The sequence below is a fragment of the Prunus persica genome, chromosome G4 (assembly GCF_000346465.2).
Source record: "Prunus persica cultivar Lovell chromosome G4, Prunus_persica_NCBIv2, whole genome shotgun sequence".
In the NCBI taxonomy this organism is placed as follows: Eukaryota; Viridiplantae; Streptophyta; class Magnoliopsida; order Rosales; family Rosaceae; genus Prunus; species Prunus persica.
The window spans coordinates 4,507,369-4,526,714 of NC_034012.1; the positions used below are offsets into that span (position 1 = coordinate 4,507,369).

The 19,346-nt window shown below is 35.9% G+C and overlaps 4 protein-coding genes across 7 annotated transcripts; 2 read left to right on the forward strand and 2 right to left on the reverse strand.

Moving 5' to 3' along the window:
- LOC18778245 (ADP-ribosylation factor GTPase-activating protein AGD12) lies at nt 1,185-5,568 on the forward strand. 2 transcript variants are annotated; one of them, XM_007211507.2, is made up of 9 exons: nt 1,185-1,557; nt 2,363-2,473; nt 2,727-2,808; nt 3,092-3,167; nt 3,832-3,995; nt 4,091-4,241; nt 4,389-4,505; nt 4,853-4,948; nt 5,083-5,568. In XM_007211507.2, the coding sequence occupies exons 2-9, from the start codon at nt 2,434-2,436 to the stop codon at nt 5,362-5,364; spliced, it is 1,008 nt and encodes a 335-aa protein (XP_007211569.1). In that variant the 5' UTR covers nt 1,185-1,557; nt 2,363-2,433; the 3' UTR covers nt 5,365-5,568. The 2 variants fall into 2 exon arrangements, with proteins under 2 accessions (XP_007211569.1, XP_020417730.1); XM_020562141.1 differs by having other exon boundaries at nt 1,186-1,614.
- On the reverse strand, nt 6,643-7,905 carry LOC18778366. The gene has a single exon (XM_007212759.2). The coding sequence runs from the start codon at nt 7,510-7,512 to the stop codon at nt 7,090-7,092; it is 423 nt and encodes a 140-aa protein (XP_007212821.2). The 5' UTR covers nt 7,513-7,905; the 3' UTR covers nt 6,643-7,089.
- LOC18779571 (2-succinylbenzoate--CoA ligase, chloroplastic/peroxisomal) lies at nt 9,489-12,688 on the forward strand. Its single transcript, XM_020561814.1, has 10 exons — nt 9,489-9,758; nt 9,939-10,011; nt 10,108-10,279; nt 10,393-10,491; nt 10,598-10,695; nt 10,832-11,025; nt 11,249-11,376; nt 11,493-11,851; nt 12,128-12,342; nt 12,437-12,688. The coding sequence occupies exons 1-10, from the start codon at nt 9,559-9,561 to the stop codon at nt 12,564-12,566; spliced, it is 1,668 nt and encodes a 555-aa protein (XP_020417403.1). The 5' UTR covers nt 9,489-9,558; the 3' UTR covers nt 12,567-12,688.
- On the reverse strand, nt 12,793-19,132 carry LOC18779126 (WPP domain-associated protein). 3 transcript variants are annotated; one of them, XM_020561813.1, is made up of 6 exons: nt 18,929-19,132; nt 15,805-18,399; nt 15,186-15,312; nt 14,218-14,319; nt 13,406-13,482; nt 12,793-13,276 (listed from the first exon to the last, which is right to left on the reverse strand). In XM_020561813.1, the coding sequence occupies exons 2-5, from the start codon at nt 18,255-18,257 to the stop codon at nt 13,423-13,425; spliced, it is 2,742 nt and encodes a 913-aa protein (XP_020417402.1). In that variant the 5' UTR covers nt 18,258-18,399; nt 18,929-19,132; the 3' UTR covers nt 12,793-13,276; nt 13,406-13,422. The 3 variants fall into 3 exon arrangements, with proteins under 3 accessions (XP_020417402.1, XP_020417401.1, XP_020417400.1); XM_020561812.1 differs by having other exon boundaries at nt 12,793-13,273; nt 15,805-18,407; XM_020561811.1 differs by having other exon boundaries at nt 15,805-18,407.

Sequence of the window (19,346 nt, forward strand, 5' to 3'; positions counted from 1 at the left end):
ATAATATTGAGATGAAAGTATCAATAGATTAATAACTAGTTGATTTCACATACGACTTTTAAGAGTAATGCTACACTTACCACATTTTTATCCCACATTTCTATACCACATGATATGGGATGTCCCTATCATATGACACGTCAATTAAATCAATGAAGTGTATTTTAATAAGAGAAAGTTTAATCAACAGTTTTTTTTAAAGTGTTAATAAATCACAAAATAAAATAAAATGTTAAATAATTTTAAATGATGTGGATGTCCATCTCATCTGCCACATAAAATGGTATAGAAATGTAATAAGAGTAGCATTATTCGGCTTTTATCTTACACTTGGTTATTACCAGTGACAATTCTTGTACACAATATAGGATGCATATTTTAGTTATGAAAAGGGTCTCAAATCTTTTATGCTGCTCATATTGAAAATGTAGACAAAAGAGATGCAGCATGTATTGTACATTTGAGTGCGTCAACCGTCATCTAAATATGAAGTAATAAATTATGTCAACATAGGCAACTGTCAGTCAGGTTAGAATTCATGTAAAATCAAAGCGGCTTTGTCTGTCCACACGTCTTTTATAAATTATTTTAACACATTGACATTTTATTTTGCTTAAAGAAAAGGAGAAGAAGAAAATGACTGTTTATGAATATGAAACTATAGTCAAAGGACAACTAATCAATGAATTTAATTTAGAATGTCAATCATCGAACCAATTTCTAGAAAGACAGTGACTCAAACCTAAATATTACAAGTAAAATTTTGAGGTTGGAGGACTAGTCTCTGGAAAATTCCTTGAAGCTAAATAACAATTGAAAACATGGATAAATATATATGTTATCAGTCCTGATTTCTTGGACTACAGGGGTCCAAGAGATTTGTGGTCACTCACCGTTGGATGTAAATTCAACGGTTCACTCACTCTTGCACTCTTTTTAAAAAACTTTTTTGAACCATTGGATTAATATCCAACGGTGGGTGACCACAATCTCTTAAACTCCTGTGATCCAAGAGATCGGGACTGTATATGTTATAACAACATAGACTGATGATTTAGTCACGTAATAGTGAGAGTGTAACGATGATTAAATCTTCAATAATCTTATCTTATCTCAACCCAGCTAGATTGTTTATTTTTGTTGTTGTTATCTCGTTAGCTGATTTGTTTGTCTGAACAATATGCCAGACTATTTTACAGATAAAATATATTACCTGTTTTTGGGGAAACAGATAAAATATTTTACTTTGAAGGCGCATCTTATGCTGCGTGACGTGGCAGTCCCTCTAAATTTTAAACTGCACATCATCATATGGCATTCATGATTTTTATTCTATCCTATAATAATTCCCTCCTCTTCTCGCTGACCTCTCCTCATTAGAATAAAAATAAAAATAAAAAACAAATATATAAACAAAACCAAAACACAGTTGTTTCAACAATCATCCTCCTCTCTCTCTCTCTCTCTCTCTCTCTCTCTCTCTCTCTCTCTCTGGTGCTGGTTCTTTCTCTGAAGAATCATTCTATAAAGGACATTTCTCATTTCTTCAATTCACTGGTAATATGTCATCTCTCTCATAGATCTTTCACTGAATCTTTTAATTAGTTTTGTCAGGTGAGCTTTTTTTTCATATGTTATGTTGGTTTCTTTCATTTTCTGGTTCTATGTGAATGGTAGCAGTCGTTAGATGGATTTGGAACCTCTGATTTGGACCAGTTTTCCACCTTTAATGGCACTTTCTATCCGTTTTGAATGAACCCATCATTAAAACTTTGTCATTCCTTCATTGTTGATTTCAGTTTTGATTTGGTAATGATTAATTTATTTCGTTTGATTGGAGCTTTCATCATTTGGAACCTGAGAAAATCAACAATTTCACTAAACTGTGCCTACCCAAAGTTTAGTTGATCCCCTTTTTCATCTTTTCAAATTTGCGTGGCCAATATTGCCGCAAAATAAAATTCTACCCGTTTTTATCCATTTGTGAAGCTTTATTAGCCAAACTATAGATATTGTAACTTTGACCAATAGATTCATTTTGAATTTGATGGGGATGTTTCAACAATCGGCAACTTCAAATGATATGAAACATACATCCATGGTTATATTGCATATTCACAGTGGTATTTGGAATTTCATTGTTTTCAAACTTATTTTTACTTGCATATGAGCTCCACGGAATTAGCTGGTTAAGAAATATACTGGAATTGCAATATTATCTTCTTTTTGTTTTTTGGTCAATAGATTTTATGCTAAAGAAGTTCAAATTTTGAGGCTTTCATTTGGGGTGGTATCAGGTGTCTTTGTTTCGCTTTCGGAATCATTTTTGCTCAGATTGGTTGTTTAACTTTCCGTTTTCCAGGCCACTTCGTACTGAATACTTGAAAAGAACAGGCTTCAATCATTGGATGATTGTAGGTTATTAGCAAAGCAATGAATCACCGTCCAATGGAACTGGGGAGGCCTGCCTCAGGTATGCTTGTAATACTCGAAGCAAAGGAAACAGAAATATTATTTCGTACAAATTGAAAACTTACATATTATGAATTATGCACCATAATTACATCTAGTATTCTGGTGGTAAGAAAAGAAAGATTGTTTTTAAGTACTTTCCATAATTGTTGGGCAGTAATGTAAGCATTTTTGCATCCGTGTGTATCTGGCGTAAATGTCTTTTAGTTTAATACTTTAATCCAGAAAGTGAATGACTTGTATATGCTATACAGGTAAAAGAAGATTAAAAGATCTATTGCTGCAAAAAGATAATCGCTCTTGTGCTGATTGTGGTGCACCAGATCCTAAATGGGCGTAAGTTTTCCCCATTGATACCCTGAGAATGTATATGTACTTTGTGTCAGTGTTTGTATAGGCACTAAGTCAAAGACTCTGTTGTTTAAGACATGCTTGTTTCACATGTAAGCTTAAGAGATTAAAGATGAGTGTGTTTGTAAAGCTATTAGTTGACATCCGAAATTCCGACACATATCTTTCAAGAAAATTGAAAATAACCATGCATTCTTAAGAAAGTTCACTTCCCGTATCCTTCTAACTTCTTCGATATTAAGGAATCTGTTTGTAACTTCATTTGCAGGTCAGCAAATATCGGAGTTTTTATATGCTTAAAATGTTGTGGTGTGCATAGGAGCCTTGGTACTCATATATCAAAGGTAAGGGCTCCTGATTGCTGGATGCGTCTCCAATTTAATTTTTTATAATGGAAACAATTTTCCAGCAGAAAAACATGACAGATGACTAGTTAGGGATAGGCTGATAACCACATGTACGTTCTACCTGCCGTTTCTTTACTACCAGCAGTTATGTCATGAACAAAGATGACAACACATGTCCACCCACTTGGCCCTGAACTAAGTGGTCTCTCCCCTCCCCCTCTTCCGTTTTCTTTCTGAAATAGGTATTATGAAACCAAAGTTTGTGTACTAGTTAAGTTTTCATTGTATTGCACCAAGACAGTCATAATTTGGAGTTTTGGTTGCAGAATTATAATATAACTAACTTTTAAAGAAACAGTCAGAAGCATGATTGTTATTTACGATATGAAATCTGTTGACCAAAAGGGAACATGCAAATGATTGATCACATCTGCTTGCATCAAGGAAGTTAATTTAATTATCGACATGAATCCTTGGTTGATTGAATTGCATCACGAGGAAACTGGGGAAGTTTATTTCATTTCTTTTACCAAAAAATCTTATAGTTTTTTCAGATTGCCTTCTTCTTTCTGTTTTTAGGGTGATACCCACAGTAGAACTATTTCAGGCTTGCGGCGAATCAGTCAAATGTTGCTTAATTGATTGATATTTATTATTTCAGGTTTTATCAGTGACACTGGATGAATGGTCTGATGATGAAATTGATGCAATGATAGAAGTTGGGGGAAATTCTTCTGCTAATGCAATTTATGAGGCTTTTATTCCAGATGGATGTTCAAAGCCTGGACCAGATGCTGGTCACGAGGAACGCTCAAAATTCATCCGGTTAGTTATGCTATAGAATTCTAGGATTTCCCATTGAGCAGTTTCAATTGTTGGGTCACTTTTCAGATATTAAAAGTAGTTACATGTTCATGTAGGTCAAAGTATGAGGCTCAAGAATTTCTGAAACCTAGCTTGCGGATTAACTCAGGTCCTTCTAGAAAGAACTCTCTTCAGAACACTCTCCAATCAAGTAGTTTTTCTAGAAAGATTATCGATAGTTTTCGTTCAAATTCTTCGCAGAAAACGGTAAGTATTGTCACATGTTATGTCTGCCTTTCAATTATGTACTTCAAGAATTAAGGTGAAAATTCATAAAAGTTGGGAGAGTGGGATATAAACTTGTTGAACTATACATGTTTGTAACTTTGGCCTATATTTTGAAATTGGTTACAGGAAGGTATGGTAGAATTTATTGGATTATTGAAGGTAAAGGTGATTAGAGGCACAAATTTAGCTATTCGAGATATGATGACAAGTGATCCTTATGTCATCCTGACTCTTGGGCAACAGGTTAGTATTCTTTCACTATTGCTTATTACTTGGTAATGAAGCTTCAGAATCCGCTGCACATGAGAGAGAGAGAGAGAGAGAGAGAGAGAGAGAGAGAGAGAGAGAGAGAGAGAGAGATTTAATCATTTCCATATATTATATATACTTGGTTTTTGCATATAACAAGGAAGTTGAGGGTAAAATTTCCAAGAAAAAGGCTGTTGATGCATGCTTGTCGGCTAGACTTGATTAAACGTAATAACTCATGTATATATTGTGAAATGATATATTAATCAGATAATTCAATTTGTGATTAGTCCAGACTGATATTTCTTTCTTTGATGATGGTAATGTTGGTGATAATGTAGACTCTTCAGACGACTATAATAAAAAGTAACTTGAATCCGGTCTGGAATGAAGAACTCATGCTGTCTGTTCCTCAGCGATATGGAGCTTTACAGTTGGTACGCATATCTATGTCTTTCCGTTACAGATACTATATGCCAAAGATCAGGAAACTCTCATGTAATATTGACGTGTCATTTTACTCTGCCTTTTTCTCATGTAAAACTGAATGTTTCCGGTTGCCACATTGCAGCGGGTGTTTGATCATGACACGTTCTCGGCTGATGACATAATGGGAGAAGCAGAGGTTGATCTTCAGCCCTTGATAACATCTGCAATGGCATTTGGGGATGCAGGAATGTTTGGGAACATGCAAATTGGAAAATGGCTGAAGTCAAATGACAATGCCCTCGTAGACGATAGCACTGTTAACATTGTTGATGGGAAGGTAAAACAGGAGGTGACACTCAAGCTCCAGAATGTGGAATGTGGAGAAATAGATTTAGAACTAGAGTGGATGCCTCTTGAGCAATAGGTAAATAATTTCTTTATTCTTCCCATTTTATTTTTAATAAGAATCTGTAATTTTTGGTTGAGTTACTTGTATGGAATGGCACCATACACTTGTCTCCATTCTTTTGTATTTGTTTATAGAAATTCCAGTTTTCTCTCTTATTTGTGAATCGTTTGACAAAAACCAGAGCATGAGCACATATTCACATTGGTCTTTTTTTCTGTCTTTTTATTGTTATTTTTATACAAGCGATAATCAACTTTAATATAATCTAAATTACGGGAAGGGGGATTTGAACTCGGATGCAGAGTGGGGAGCACATCAGCTCTAACCAACTTGGCTAAGCACATTCTCTCTTTTTTTGTTTGTGTGTAAATGTTCACATTGGTTTGCCTTAATCCACACTGATTGTCTTGTAGTTTTATGGTTGTAGAAGAACGGTGTAGGGTTTTTTTGTTTCCCTTTTTTGGGTGATATTTATTTGTAATGAGGGTGAGTGAACCCAGTGGAGAGGAAGAGAAAAGGAAAGAGTTACCCTTATCCCAACCATAGGACAAAAAGGAAAAAGAAAAGAAGGGTATTGTGGCACAGCCGCACAAGTTGAACCAAATCTTTGATTTATTCAGGCTGCTTTATTCAACGAAAAGCAATCAATGGCCATGGTAGGTTGAAATTGTATGGCAGTTAGATTGTTGAAATAAGAAAAAAGATATAAGAATCCAATTCTTTTTCAAATATTCGACGCAATTAACCATTTTATTTGGTTCTTCATCATTATGATTTATAAGCTAAGGACCCCATCATCATCAAATTCATGGCAGGTTATTATTAAGTCCATAATGAATTTTCTCATATTTCAGACGCTAACTCAAGTCAACAATGTGAGCTGGATTAAAACCATACCAGCCGACAATTTCCATCCTTTTACGTATGCTAATAATAATAATAAAATAGCCTTTTGGTAGATACCACCACGAGATAGTCCTGAAGTTGAGTCATGAGAGAGACATACGTACAAGTAACGGAGTGTATATCTTTTTGTGACATAGACAAATACAAAATGGTATACACAGAAAAATATACACCTCATTGCATGTAAGTAAGGCAAAAACATTGTTCATTTGAAATTATAAGGGTGGACACTGGATATGCTAATGGAATATTACATACAATAACATCAGGGTCTTACTATTTAGACTATATTTAGTGATTACTTTGTTAGCTACCTCTCTAATAAAGACGGATTTCACATACATTAATGGGGTCCATCTCTATTAGAGAGGCGATCATCAATGAATATATTACAAATAGTATTATTGTCACACAGAAAAAGTCGCAAGTTCACGATAATTGTAATTATAGTAGTACAAATAGAAGCCAACTAATACAATTTTCTTTAAAACATTTATAAAACAAACCAATTAGTTTTTGGTCAAATAATATTTCTTTTTCTAATGTTGAAAGAGGTCCGAAGTTCGTATTTTCACCTCATTCATAAAAGAAAAAAAATGAATTTTCTCTAGAACAGAGAATGCTTCCTAATTGATTACATCCAGATAAGAGAAGATTGTGTGGATTAGCAAATAGCAAACGAAAAAAAAAATTTGGACCTCTGCATCCTCTGTCATATAGGATCTACCTCTTAAGCTTATTCACATGACACTCACGAAAAACATAAAAATGAAAAAGAAAAAAATGGAGCAGAAATCCAGAGAAGCACTAGTTGTTATAATAGAGATCATTACCTCATGATGACGCTGATGATGGTAATGATTTATGCTTTCGGTTCCTTAACAGATACACAAAGGCAGACGCCACAAACAGAGCGACACCTGTAATCCCACAAACCAAACTGGCCAGCAACAGCACATCCTTCACGTGATCTCTGTGGCCGCCGCCACGTGCGACGACGCCGTTCCACCACGACGAGTCGCTCGAGTTCATCGCCTTCGGCAATGCCGTCGGCGAATTTTCTCCCCCACCTCCGCCTCCTCCTCCTCCCCCGACGAAGAAAGACTTCACTTCCGTCGGAGACTTCGCGCTCGCCGGCGGCGAGCCCTGGTATAGGAGTCCGTGATCCGACGGCCGCAGCTCTCGACCTTCCGATTCCATCGCCACCGCCATCAGAAACACTACGATCGCTCCCCCGATTTCCATGCGAAGCACCATTCTCTCTCTCTCTGCCTCTGTCTTCGTCTCTGTCTCCAGAGACTTTAGGTCCACACACACTGCGTCGTTTTATAAGAGTATGAGCACCAAACACTACACTGTTTGATGACGTGAAATTTTATTTATTTTTGGTTTTTTTGTGTTTTTTTTTGTCTGAATTCGGAAAACCGTGTGATCGTTGTCGCCTGTCGGAGACCAGTGAGAAGCGAGCAATGACCTCTCTCTATTACAATTCAGAATTCACAGAAAGTCTACTATATATTGACTGTATTGGTCCTATTATCGCCGCTTGCTTTTTTGTCCTCTACTATTTACCATTTATAAACTCACTCAAAAACTTTTTACTTTCTACTTACTCAGTAAAAATATTAGAAAAATAAAAGCATAATTTCGAGTTTGTATATCAAGCATATTTTTCGTGAAGCTAATATGTTAACTCACCACGTCTTTTAGAAAAAAAAACATAATTTCTTAAAAAATAAATGTAGAATTTCAAGTTGGAATATCAAACATATTTTTTGTGAAGCTAATACGTTAGCTCGCTGCGTCTTTATATAAATTATTGTATCTAGTTTAGTAATTTTTTTCTTAATATTTTACTTAAGTTCAAATTTGACTTTATATATCTTGAAAGTATTTAATGTGCATGACAGAAAAAGATGGGTGGGAATTAAATTTTGAAGCAACTATTTTTCTATTGACTGATGACTTGTGAGGGTGAAGCTTTTGCTTTGTATTTTTGTAAAGCTTCTTGTTATTATTTAAGTTTTATTTTGGAGTGATTGTGAAGATGGGATTTAGACTCAAAAGGATAGTCTTATCTTTCTTCCGGAGCTGATAAGAATAGCATTATTCATCTGTGATGCCAACAGTAGCTTGTCATTTTGCTTTTTCATTATACGTGATGGGATATGGCCTAACTTTATCCATGCATTACCACTAAGAATATAGCATTATCTGGGGGAATTAACTTTTTATTTATTTATTAATCTGGAGCTTAACTTTGATGTTAAGTTACTTAGTCTTTGAAAAAAAAGCCAAACGGGGTCTCAGATTCGATTTGCTGACCAATAATCTCAAAATCAAAATCTCATAACACATTGATAGTGAACTCCCTTAGCTATCCCCATCTTCCTTTTTTTTTTTTTTGGTCAAATATCTCCATCTTCACTGAAACAAAGACAATGCCACAATGATCATCTGTCTTTCCTTTTTCTTTCTTTTAATTCGAAGAAAGGGGACACAAATCAAACTTTTACTGTAGATATTGACAGAAATAGTAACCTTTGCAACAAATCAAACTTTTAATTTTGTAACCATCGTACCATACAATTAATATTATATACATTTGGTACATTAGTGGATAGGTTGGCGGTCAAGTACGTATCATTGATTTAACACTTCTATTACAATTTTCTTTTTGAAGTCAAAAATTAAACCACAAAGAAGATCCTAATAAAGATCCCTAAAGACTTTACATCAAAGAGGGTTTTACAAGTCATTGAAGAAGGAAAATGGGAAACTTGTGACCAATATTAGCCCGTAGCGTTTATCACTAAATTAACTTAACGATAAATATACTGATAATTGAGAATGCGGAATCAAATAAGTGATATACACATATAAAAAGAAACATAGTGATGTTGTAATATTCGAAATAAAATTTGTGAACCACCTTCAACAAGGATGTGAGAAAAACCAAACCTCTGCACACAAGAAATACTTCTATTCCAATTGCCAAACTTATTTACCAAATTATGTTTATTATAATTCACATTTGGGTTGGGCCCCGTTGGGTTTTATTTATAGCATTATTGCATATCATTATGCTTATGCATGCCTTAAGCAGTAAGCTCTTATAGTAATAATAATAATATCTATCCACGTGTTTAGACAAGATAAGATAACTTGAAATCCAGTCTTCCAATGACGTTCGGCTCTGCTGTGAGCTCTCTCTACCCGCCCTTTGTTTCAAACGAGTACCTGTAGTGTAGAGCTTCACAAAAACAGGACTTTTGGAAAATTCCCAACTTACACTCCATTAAAATGGGCAAGTTCTCAGAGGCCCACATTTGCGAATGCCTCAGCCTCCTATCAACTCTCCGGGGCAACTCCGTCGTCACTGTCACTGGCAACCGGCGAAAGACCGGCAAGGAATTCGTGGAGAGTGTCATGGGTCTGGCCCAAGGCCTGCTCCAACTGGGCCTCGGCTCCGGCGACGTCATCTCAATCGCTGCCTTCAACAGGTTCTGCTTCACTTGCTCACCAAAAATGCTTTTTGAAAACACTCTTAAGTACTAATATATGGTTGCATACACGAGTTAGACCAATTCGCCGGGAGGTAATAGATTAATTTAAAGTAATTTAGACTATTGTTTGTATATAAAAAGTATACTAATATATGATCTTGTTATTAATATTATCAGTGAGTTGTATTTGGAGTGGTTACTAGCCGTTGCATTCGTTGGTGCCATAGCTGCTCCTCTTAATTACCGATGGGTACGTAAGTAAACTTCAAAATTGTAATTCTGAGAATTACTTGCCATGCAAACCAAATGTAACCCAACATTTTTGTTGTACTTTTACACATCGCAGAGCTATGAAGAGGCAGTTTTGGCAATGGAGGTAGTGAGGCCAGTAATGTTGGTGACTGATGAAAGCTGTATCCCCTGGTATTCTAAGCTCCAACTTCATCATATACCTTCTCTTATGTGGCATGTTTCGTTAGATTCGCCTTTATCGGATTTCTTAAGGACTTCAAGTAATGGTATGAAGTTTCTAAGACATGGATTTTTCATTTAGATATTGTAACAAACAGAAAGCATTTCTTTGGTTTACCAATTTGGTTAAGATATTACTCTTCATTCTTAAATTGGGCAGTGTTAAGTACTGAAACGATTAAAAAGGATTCCGTAGGGGACGCGCAATTAAATTACTCCTGGGCACCTGAGGGGGTTGTGATGATATGCTTCACTTCTGGTACGAGCTCTCTACTCTGTTTATTTGTTCTTAGAAAAATTTTAGATATTAGTTGTAAGATTATTGGGCTATTTGTCTTAATTACTTATTTGTTCTTGTTATGTAGGAACCTCTGGAAGGCCAAAGGGAGTTGCCATAAGCCACTCAGCTTTTATTATACAGTCCCTAGCAAAAATTGCCATTGTTGGCTACGGTGAGGATGATGTATGCATGTGTTCTTTTCATAGTTTGCAATTAGTCAAGGATATTAAGATTAGAATTTGCACGAAAGCAGGGTTGAATTCGGTTTAGCTCAAGAAACTGAATGAGTTTGCAATGTTTAATTGTGCGGCGATTGCAGGTTTATTTGCATACAGCTCCATTGTGCCACATTGGTGGTTTGTCATCAGCCCTAGCAATGCTAATGATTGGAGCACGCCATGTCTTGATACCTAAGTTTGAGGCTAAATCTGCCCTTGAAGCCATAGAGCAACATAAGGTTACTACTCTCATCACCGTTCCTGCAATGATGGCCGATTTTGTTCTCAAATTCAGGTAATGGTAATTTCCTTATAAGAAAGGCTGTATGAGAAGATTTCTTATGATAGTGTGCTTAGAGAGTGGAGAAAATCCCACTCGGAAAGCATTCTAATTTTTCGTTTACTAGGTATCGTATTTTACGAGTTCTGTGAAAAGGATTGATCAACATGCATTGCAAAGCCTTGTACTTGTGCCTTGTGCCATTGGTTTTCTGAGTTCTTGTTCTGAAAGCTGTCAGGGGAATTGAGACATGGAAAGGCATGGAGAGTGTGAAGAAGATCTTAAATGGAGGTGGAGGTTTGTCAAGTGAACTTACGAAGGCTGCCATCAAATTGTTCCCACAAGCTAAGCTCCTCTCAGCTTATGGTGGGTGCCTCTTTCCCTAAACCCGTCTTTATAATATACACCTCAGAAATCTGACCTGCAAACTTATATATCTACTTATAATTTCGTTTCTTCTCTTACCCTTCTAATAACCAAAGGGATGACGGAGACATGCTCTTCATTGACCTTCATGACCCTGTATGACCCGGGGATTGATGGAAGAAAATTGCAGCCAGTTCACCAAGAAAGAGGTATTTGTGTTGGCAAGCCTGCTCCTCATGTAGAACTAAGGATCTCTGGGGATGGCTCTTCTCACGTGGGGAGGATCTTAACCAGAGGCCCACATGCGATGCTTAGATATTGGCAAGGAAGTCCACCAAATGCATCAGTTTCCGGGGATGAAGTATGGCTTGACACAGGCGACATTGGCTCAATTGACGACTCTGGTAATGTGTGGCTTATTGGACGAGCAAATGGTCGAATCAAGAGTGGAGGGGAGAACATTTACCCTGAAGAGGTAAGATCATATGTTTTATTGACCTCTGTTCTTGTTTTGTTCAGAAACTAATGAGGGAAAAATGACATAATTAGTAGGAGAAATTACTGTATGCAACGGTTATGTATTAGCTTCTTTCACAATACATATGAGGGAGCGCTTATTTGTGGTGAAACCTACGTGTATGTTGTGAAAGGAAGGTTATATATAACCGGCGCATACAATCTAGATTTTGTTTGTCCTAAATTACACCAATTCGGAAAAGGGTATTTTATTCCTTCTTAAAAAATGATATAGGTGGAGAGAATCCTATTACAACATCCAGGGGTAAATGGTGCTGTTGTGGTGGGAATTCCAGATGCTCGCCTCACAGAGATGGTTGTGGCTTGTGTTCAAATAAGAGAAGATTGGCAGTGGATAAGTACAAGTATCAGACACTCAGTCTCAAAACAAATGCTTCAAATGTCCAGTGAGATCCTTTGCCAATTTTGTAAAGAAATGAATTTGACCGGGTATCCTATTTTCTCTCCTAAAACAAAATGATCCTTGGCATTATAGGGATTTCAAAATTTTCCTCACAATTGTTTTTTACGATTTTTTTTGCAGGTTTAAGATACCAAAAGTATTTATTTTATGGAAGAAGCCATTTCCACTGACGACTACCGGAAAAATAAGAAGAGACCAAGTCCAGGGAGAGGCTATATCTCAGCGGCAATATATAATTAGCAATCTATGATTTTTTTTTTAATAATATTTTTTGTTAGTGTATACGATTCTTAAATTCATATGCCATGATGATTAATCTGTACCCATTTAAAAGTTAGATTTTTAGTTATGGTAATCAATCTGTATTCCCCATTGTTGCCTTAGCAAAAGCAAAAGCAAAATCGAGAGAGAGAGAGAGAGAGAGAGAGAGAGAGAGAGAGAGAGAGAGAGAGAGAGAGATGCTCATCATTAACACATTGAATAATCGTGTAGCCTTCAGGTTAGCTAATAGCTTTCCTTTACTATAGAAATTTCACCAACTGATTGGAGTGTTCAAGAGAAATTGTATGCACTTTGTAGTATGCGGCTTTCATATCAACATATATGAAATGAACATGTAGATGCTACGTAAAGAAATCTCTTCTGCTGGCACATATACAAAAGAAACAAAAGGGACTATAAACCTTTACGGAACAGGTGAGGAACAAAAAACTTCCACCCAGGGAAGGAGGAACTTGTGGTTCACTAAGATGAGGATTACCTCGGCTCCAAGGAAAAAAAAGAATTATGTTGGAAACTATATTTCACAAAAACCGAGCTCACTATGTAACGCTGCCAATATTTGTTGAAAACCTTTCGGCATCTCTCTCTTCATCAAATTTTATACTTGAATTCTTTGGTGGTTTTGACGAACGTAGTTGCCTGACAACCACTGCAGTATGCCACTCCAGTAACATACTGCTGTGACACAAAAGATACAGTGACCATCAAGTATGTTAGCAAACAATATCAAATGAATAAATAAAAAAAAACATATATAGTTATAGCAGTTATGCGGCACAAACGAAATCCTTACAGTCGAAACCTTACCTAGTCAAAAGGGGAGATCAAACTGTTTTAGTTTCTCCCCTTAATTCTCTTCTTACGAGCTTCAAGACCTCAGTTATCTGCAAAGCACAAGGAAAAGATGAATAAATACATGGATGGTTTTTCTGTACATCAAGCATTCCTCCCACTAGGTTATGAGAGTATCTTATTGACACATCAGACACATACCACAATTAATTCCTTCATAGATTGACAAGCCATACAAACTATAATCATATAAAGTGTAAATTAGGTTTGTAATGTATATTGACTTAGTTTTATTAAGTGTTAATTAGTATTATTTAATGTAATTGGAAATCTAGTAAGTGAAACTAAGATATAATTATATAATCGCATAGTCTATTGTGAATTAAGTGTGTAATTTATCATAAAGTGGTTATATGAAGTGTTAGTTACTTTTATTTCATGCAAATTTAGATTTTAAAATGCTCTCAAAGATTACAAATCCAATGAACTAAAGATGCCTTTTCACCCTAGTGTTAAAGCTGCCATCGGTGGCATTTTAATGTCATAGATTTGTCACTTGTGCATGAAATTTACCAGTGCAATTGATGACTAATTGATTGAGTGTGCCATTTTTAAAGTTTTTTTTCCCACAATTTTCACGTTTTTAAGTAAAGTTTCATTGATTCCATATAATTTTATTTGTTGTTTTCACAGACATCAATATTTTCTTAAATACGGACAACCGATATTTCCACCAAATCAACATTTCATCCTTGCACACAGGTACCCGAAAAATATAAACGAAAAGTATATATATGATAAATCACGAATGAACAGAAGCATCTTACTCCAGGATAATGCTGCAATATCGGTGAATAATGATCAAGGGCAATGTATATTTTTTCAACAAGGCTCAATAGTGTCTCCACCTCATCCCCCAAAAGATCAACCTGAAATCCAATGAAATATAATCAGTTATATATGCTACAAAATTACAATTTTATTACGGTCTCTGTATAAAAATACATGGTATAGGCCATTTTTAATGTTTTATGACCTAGGGAATAAAAACTTTGAAAGCTATCTGTAATAAAAAAATTTATAACTATATACCAAAAATATATCTAGTTGAACCTTCAAACACATTAACTCCAGGACTTTTTGAAGTAGAAAATATAATTTTCTATGTAGTAAAACCTCATAAAATGTGTACGTGTGCATATGAATTACATATTTAGTACATAGTCAAGTGATTTGAAGCACATACACAGAGAGAGAGAGAGAGAGAGAGATATATATATATATATATATATATAAAATTATATATTATATTTGCACGTTCATCGCTTCTTTTTATTCTATTTTTCTTGCATTGGATAGATAGATGCTATTGAGAAAGAGATATAAACATCTTCTGTAGGACACCGCATTCTTATTGATCAATGCAATGTCTTACTCTACAATTATGAAGGCCAGATTCAGTGTCCCACATAATCACACACACACACACACACATATATATATATGTATATGTATATGAAAAATAGCCAAGTAAAAGTACACGTATGAAGATAACACTTTACAGTACAAACTAAAGCTTAATACTGTGAAACAGACAGGAAATCAGGGCCAGTAATGGAAGATAACTTCCAATTATATTTAAAATACCACCATCATCCAACAAAGCATCTCAAAGTATTTTCTCCCATAAGTATATGCAAGCAACAATTCACTTACATGAGTTTCATAGCATGAAAGACAATCTGAGGCTAAACATCAAGTTGAAATATGCATAATACCTATCTGATTTACATACCTCGGCTTCAGCTTTTTCGAGATCAGAACATTTCCTTTCAAATCTCTGCTTGTATAGCGACCCTCTTCTTACAAGTACATTAGCTTTTTCTTTAAGTGAATGCGATTGAGAACTCAAACGCTTCAACCTGGAAACAAAGTCACAGGTACATTAGCTTTTTGCATAGCAAATGCCAGTGGAATCCAGATGTCCTTGATTCTAAATAAATTTAGCACCAACTAGCTGGATCACTCTAGCTAAAGAATAAATTAAGGAATCATCTAGAAGTAATCACATTAACATTATAAAAGGTGCTCTCTATAAGTATCATTCCATTCCAGAAACTGAGAACTTACAAGGCTAACTTTACAGGTTAACTAAGTAAGCAAATTGATCTGATACATATCATTTCTGCTCTCATACCCATCTCTTTCTAGGCACTCAAAAAATCAAAATCTTTTCACTGATGTTCATGCATATGCAGATTTTGAAAGTAGACACGTACAAACTATAAGATTAACAAGGCATTACAGGTCTCAAGAATCATGCAAGAGCGTGGAATCAATTTTATACACAGAATTAGAGCACAAAAGGCATTTAGAGGTAAATCACTTATAGGTAACAAAAACTGAGCAAGTACCTTGAACATTTCCCTGAAATATCTTGTGTTACTCTACATTCAAAATCAGTAACCGCTTTCAATAATCCATGGCTATAGACAGCTATTGATTTCAATTGCTCCTTGAGCTCCCTTTCTTTTGCTTCAAACAAAGATACAGCATTGTGCTTCTCTTGGTTGACATCAAGAAGCATCCTTCTCTCCTCATAAAGTTTCCCCAACTCTTTCATTGCTAGTTCAAGCTTCTGATCTAACTTGCATATCTCTGCCTTATGTATTTCAATTTGCTCCAATGCCAAAACCAAATTACGACGTGCAGCATTTGACTCTTCAATACTTTCTGAAATCAATTTCTGTTGCTGAAATGTCTCACCCCTTAAATTTTCAAGCTCTTGAGCAGCTAATTCATATCGCTCCTTTTCCTTTTCCAAGGCAGCTGCTGCGTCCTGTGCCAACTGCTCCTTTTCTTCTGCCAGAAAGATTACTTCTTGCTTTAACTTTTCTTTGTTTGCAACCTCAACTTCTAATTTTTTTCTTTTGTCTAGATTTTCCATCTCAAGCAAAACCCGAAGTTGATTTTCATTGGTATATTTCATGTTCAGGTTATTGAGTTTCTGCTCGGCATCATTCACGGTTTCTCTGAATACAACTACATATAGTTCTTGTGTGATGATGGACTCCACATTCAAATCTTCAATTTCACATTGGCTAGTAGGTTCACCATTGTGTGCAGCTTCTTTAAATGTACTTTTGTAAATTTCTTGCAGAAGATTATACTCCACTTGTGACTCTTCAGCCATGCATTTAATTTGATCCATTATTCCCCTGAGAATAAAAGAAAATGCATCTTCACGAATTAAAGCTTCGATATGTGCATCTTCTATAGCTGCCTTAAGATTTGCGGTTGTTTTTAACAACTTTGCCTCAGCCAGAGAGTGCTCTGACATTTTCTCTGCAGCTTCAGAAACTTGTTGTGAAAGGAACTTAACTTCTCTCTTCTTATCTGTAAGCAAATCTCTGAGCTGGTGATTTTCTGAAAGGAGTGATTCCAGTCTGTCTTTCAAACCGCTAAGACTTTCTTCATTGATACCAAATGTAGCTATTTGCTCATTTTCGACAAGAATGTCATCTAATTTAAAAATAACCTCAGATATTCTCCTCCTCAACATGTCAAACTCCTTATTCTTCTTTGATGACAAAGAAGATCCCCTTTCTTTCAACAATTCCCGCATGCGGCTGAATCGGTGTTCAATCATATCTTGCACTTTAGATTCATGATTTCGCTTCAACTTAGTCATCTCATTATTATAATAATTTATCAATTCATCTCTTGACATATGCATAACCCGGGTAGGATCCAAACTTTCTTGCATATTTATTTCTGATTCATCATCCTTCCCATTTTCATCATGCTTGCCATTTTCTTCCCAAAGATAAGATGATGATGATGTTGATGTTGACAATGATGATGATGATGGAGATGGAGATGGAGATGATGAGTTAAGATTGTTTAAAAGCTTGCGGTGGGGATGGTCTCCCTTCTTAAAATTACTACTTTCTTCATCAACTTCCAAGGATCCATGAGAAGATAGCTGCCCAATGTCAGAAACAGAGAGCGATTTAGAAATGGTGTCTAATTCCTGACGTAAGCTTGATATCTCTTTCATCCTTCCATGCCCGTTCACATTTTTATCACCATAAAACCGGTCCAAAAAATTTTCTTCAAGACTCCAAATACAATTCGTCATCACAAGTGCTTCAATTTCTGCTTTAAACTCCTGCTCCTGTTGCCACTCACATACTGATGCCTTTGACAAGCGAACCATTTGTTCCACCTGTTGATAGCTAGTTTCTATTGTACTCTTTAGACAATTGAGCGTCCTATCCACATCAATCCATCTGTCTGATACTTTATCTTGCAGTATGTCACTCAGACCCGACAACTGAGAACTAGAGCCAATTCTCTTAACTGAGCTACGCCCTCTTATGCTATCAATTTCTCTCTTCAGCTTCTTGAACTGCTCTTTAGTTGCTCCTCTTAAGCTGCTCAAAGATTCTTCTATTCTATCATGCTCTAAAACAGCTTCAAGAAAGCTAGGATGTATCTTGTCTTTGTTACCTTCTTTGACAAATCTGTTTGACTCTTGGTGCACTGCTAAAGACCCCAACAATTCATTTTCATCAACACCCACATGGTAAACACGTAACATTTCTTTCAATTTAGTCACCTGTAGTTCTTTATCAGCAATTTTCTCTGCTGCCTCTTGTGTTACCGCATTCACCATACCCTTGATGACCGAGTCACTCACCATCCTCGATATGGTCAACCGGTCATTGATATCTTGCCAATAAGAATCAAAATCCTCAAGTAGGTCAACATCCCGATTATCATTTTCTTTCACATCATTGCTAAATTGCATCAACCCTCCGTTGCATGATTGAACGCCATTACTCATGACTTCTAAACTCTCCATAGCCTCTTAGATTCTTCACAGATATTGAAAGAACATCACCAGCAGGACAGTGCACAGAGTACCCACTAACAATGTATAATCCCCAGAAAGTTAATCACTTAGGCCGTAACAAATACCAACATACCATGCAAGACTTGTTGAACTGCGAAACTTCAGATGAAAAAAGAAGATATATCAGAAGCATACCCAGTTGAGAATCGATTAAAAAAGTTCTGATAATTTTAGTCTTGTCAAATCAACTAAATTTCTTGAAAGTGGGAAACAAATTACAAATCAACCTGCTTTGGTGCCAACAAAAATGGAAGAAAACAAAAGATAAAACAGTATCCAAGTCATTTAAAAACAAAAGACGCGCACACACAGAGTACCTAACTCTAGTCTTTCCAACTTTGTTCATTTCTACTAACACATAAGTTAAGAGAAATAAAACGATCTTATCTTTTCACTTTCGTCCATTTTCCCAGCGACCAAACAGAGCCAAGAGACCATACGGAGAGAGAGAGAGAGAGAGAGAGCTAAAACGAGCTCAAAGACCAAAATGAACTATAAACTTCAGCTTTTTAACTATTCTTTCTTTTCTCAACTTAAGCTTTTACCAAATCATTTCCAGAACAAAAATTAGAAAATAAAATTTAAACATCTAAAAATGGAAGTACCAAAAAGTTACTTACCAGTGAAGAAGCTGAATCCACTGATAATGCTACGATTGGAAAAAATCAACAGTCAGAAAGTGTTCGAAAATCCCGAGAAAACTGTGAATTTAGGGAAAGCTGCTTGTCTTCCTGTGAACAGAAACTTTTCTAATTTCCCGTCTGGTTTTAGGGTTTATGGAGGGAGAGCTTGGGGTGGATTTGGTGAGCGGGAGAGGGAGGGCATGCATTTGCCCCCGTTATTCGCCGAAATTACGATAATTGACCTTAGTTTGACTTCGGCCTTGAAATTGCTGCGTAAATGTTTGGTGTGACGTGAGCGTATAGTCAATTTGTTCTTATTTGGCATATCAGTATTATTGTCCTCTAAATCTCTTTTTCTTCTTCTTTGTTGATCTTTTTATAATTCACCTGAAATTTGAACCTCAACGGTTGAAAC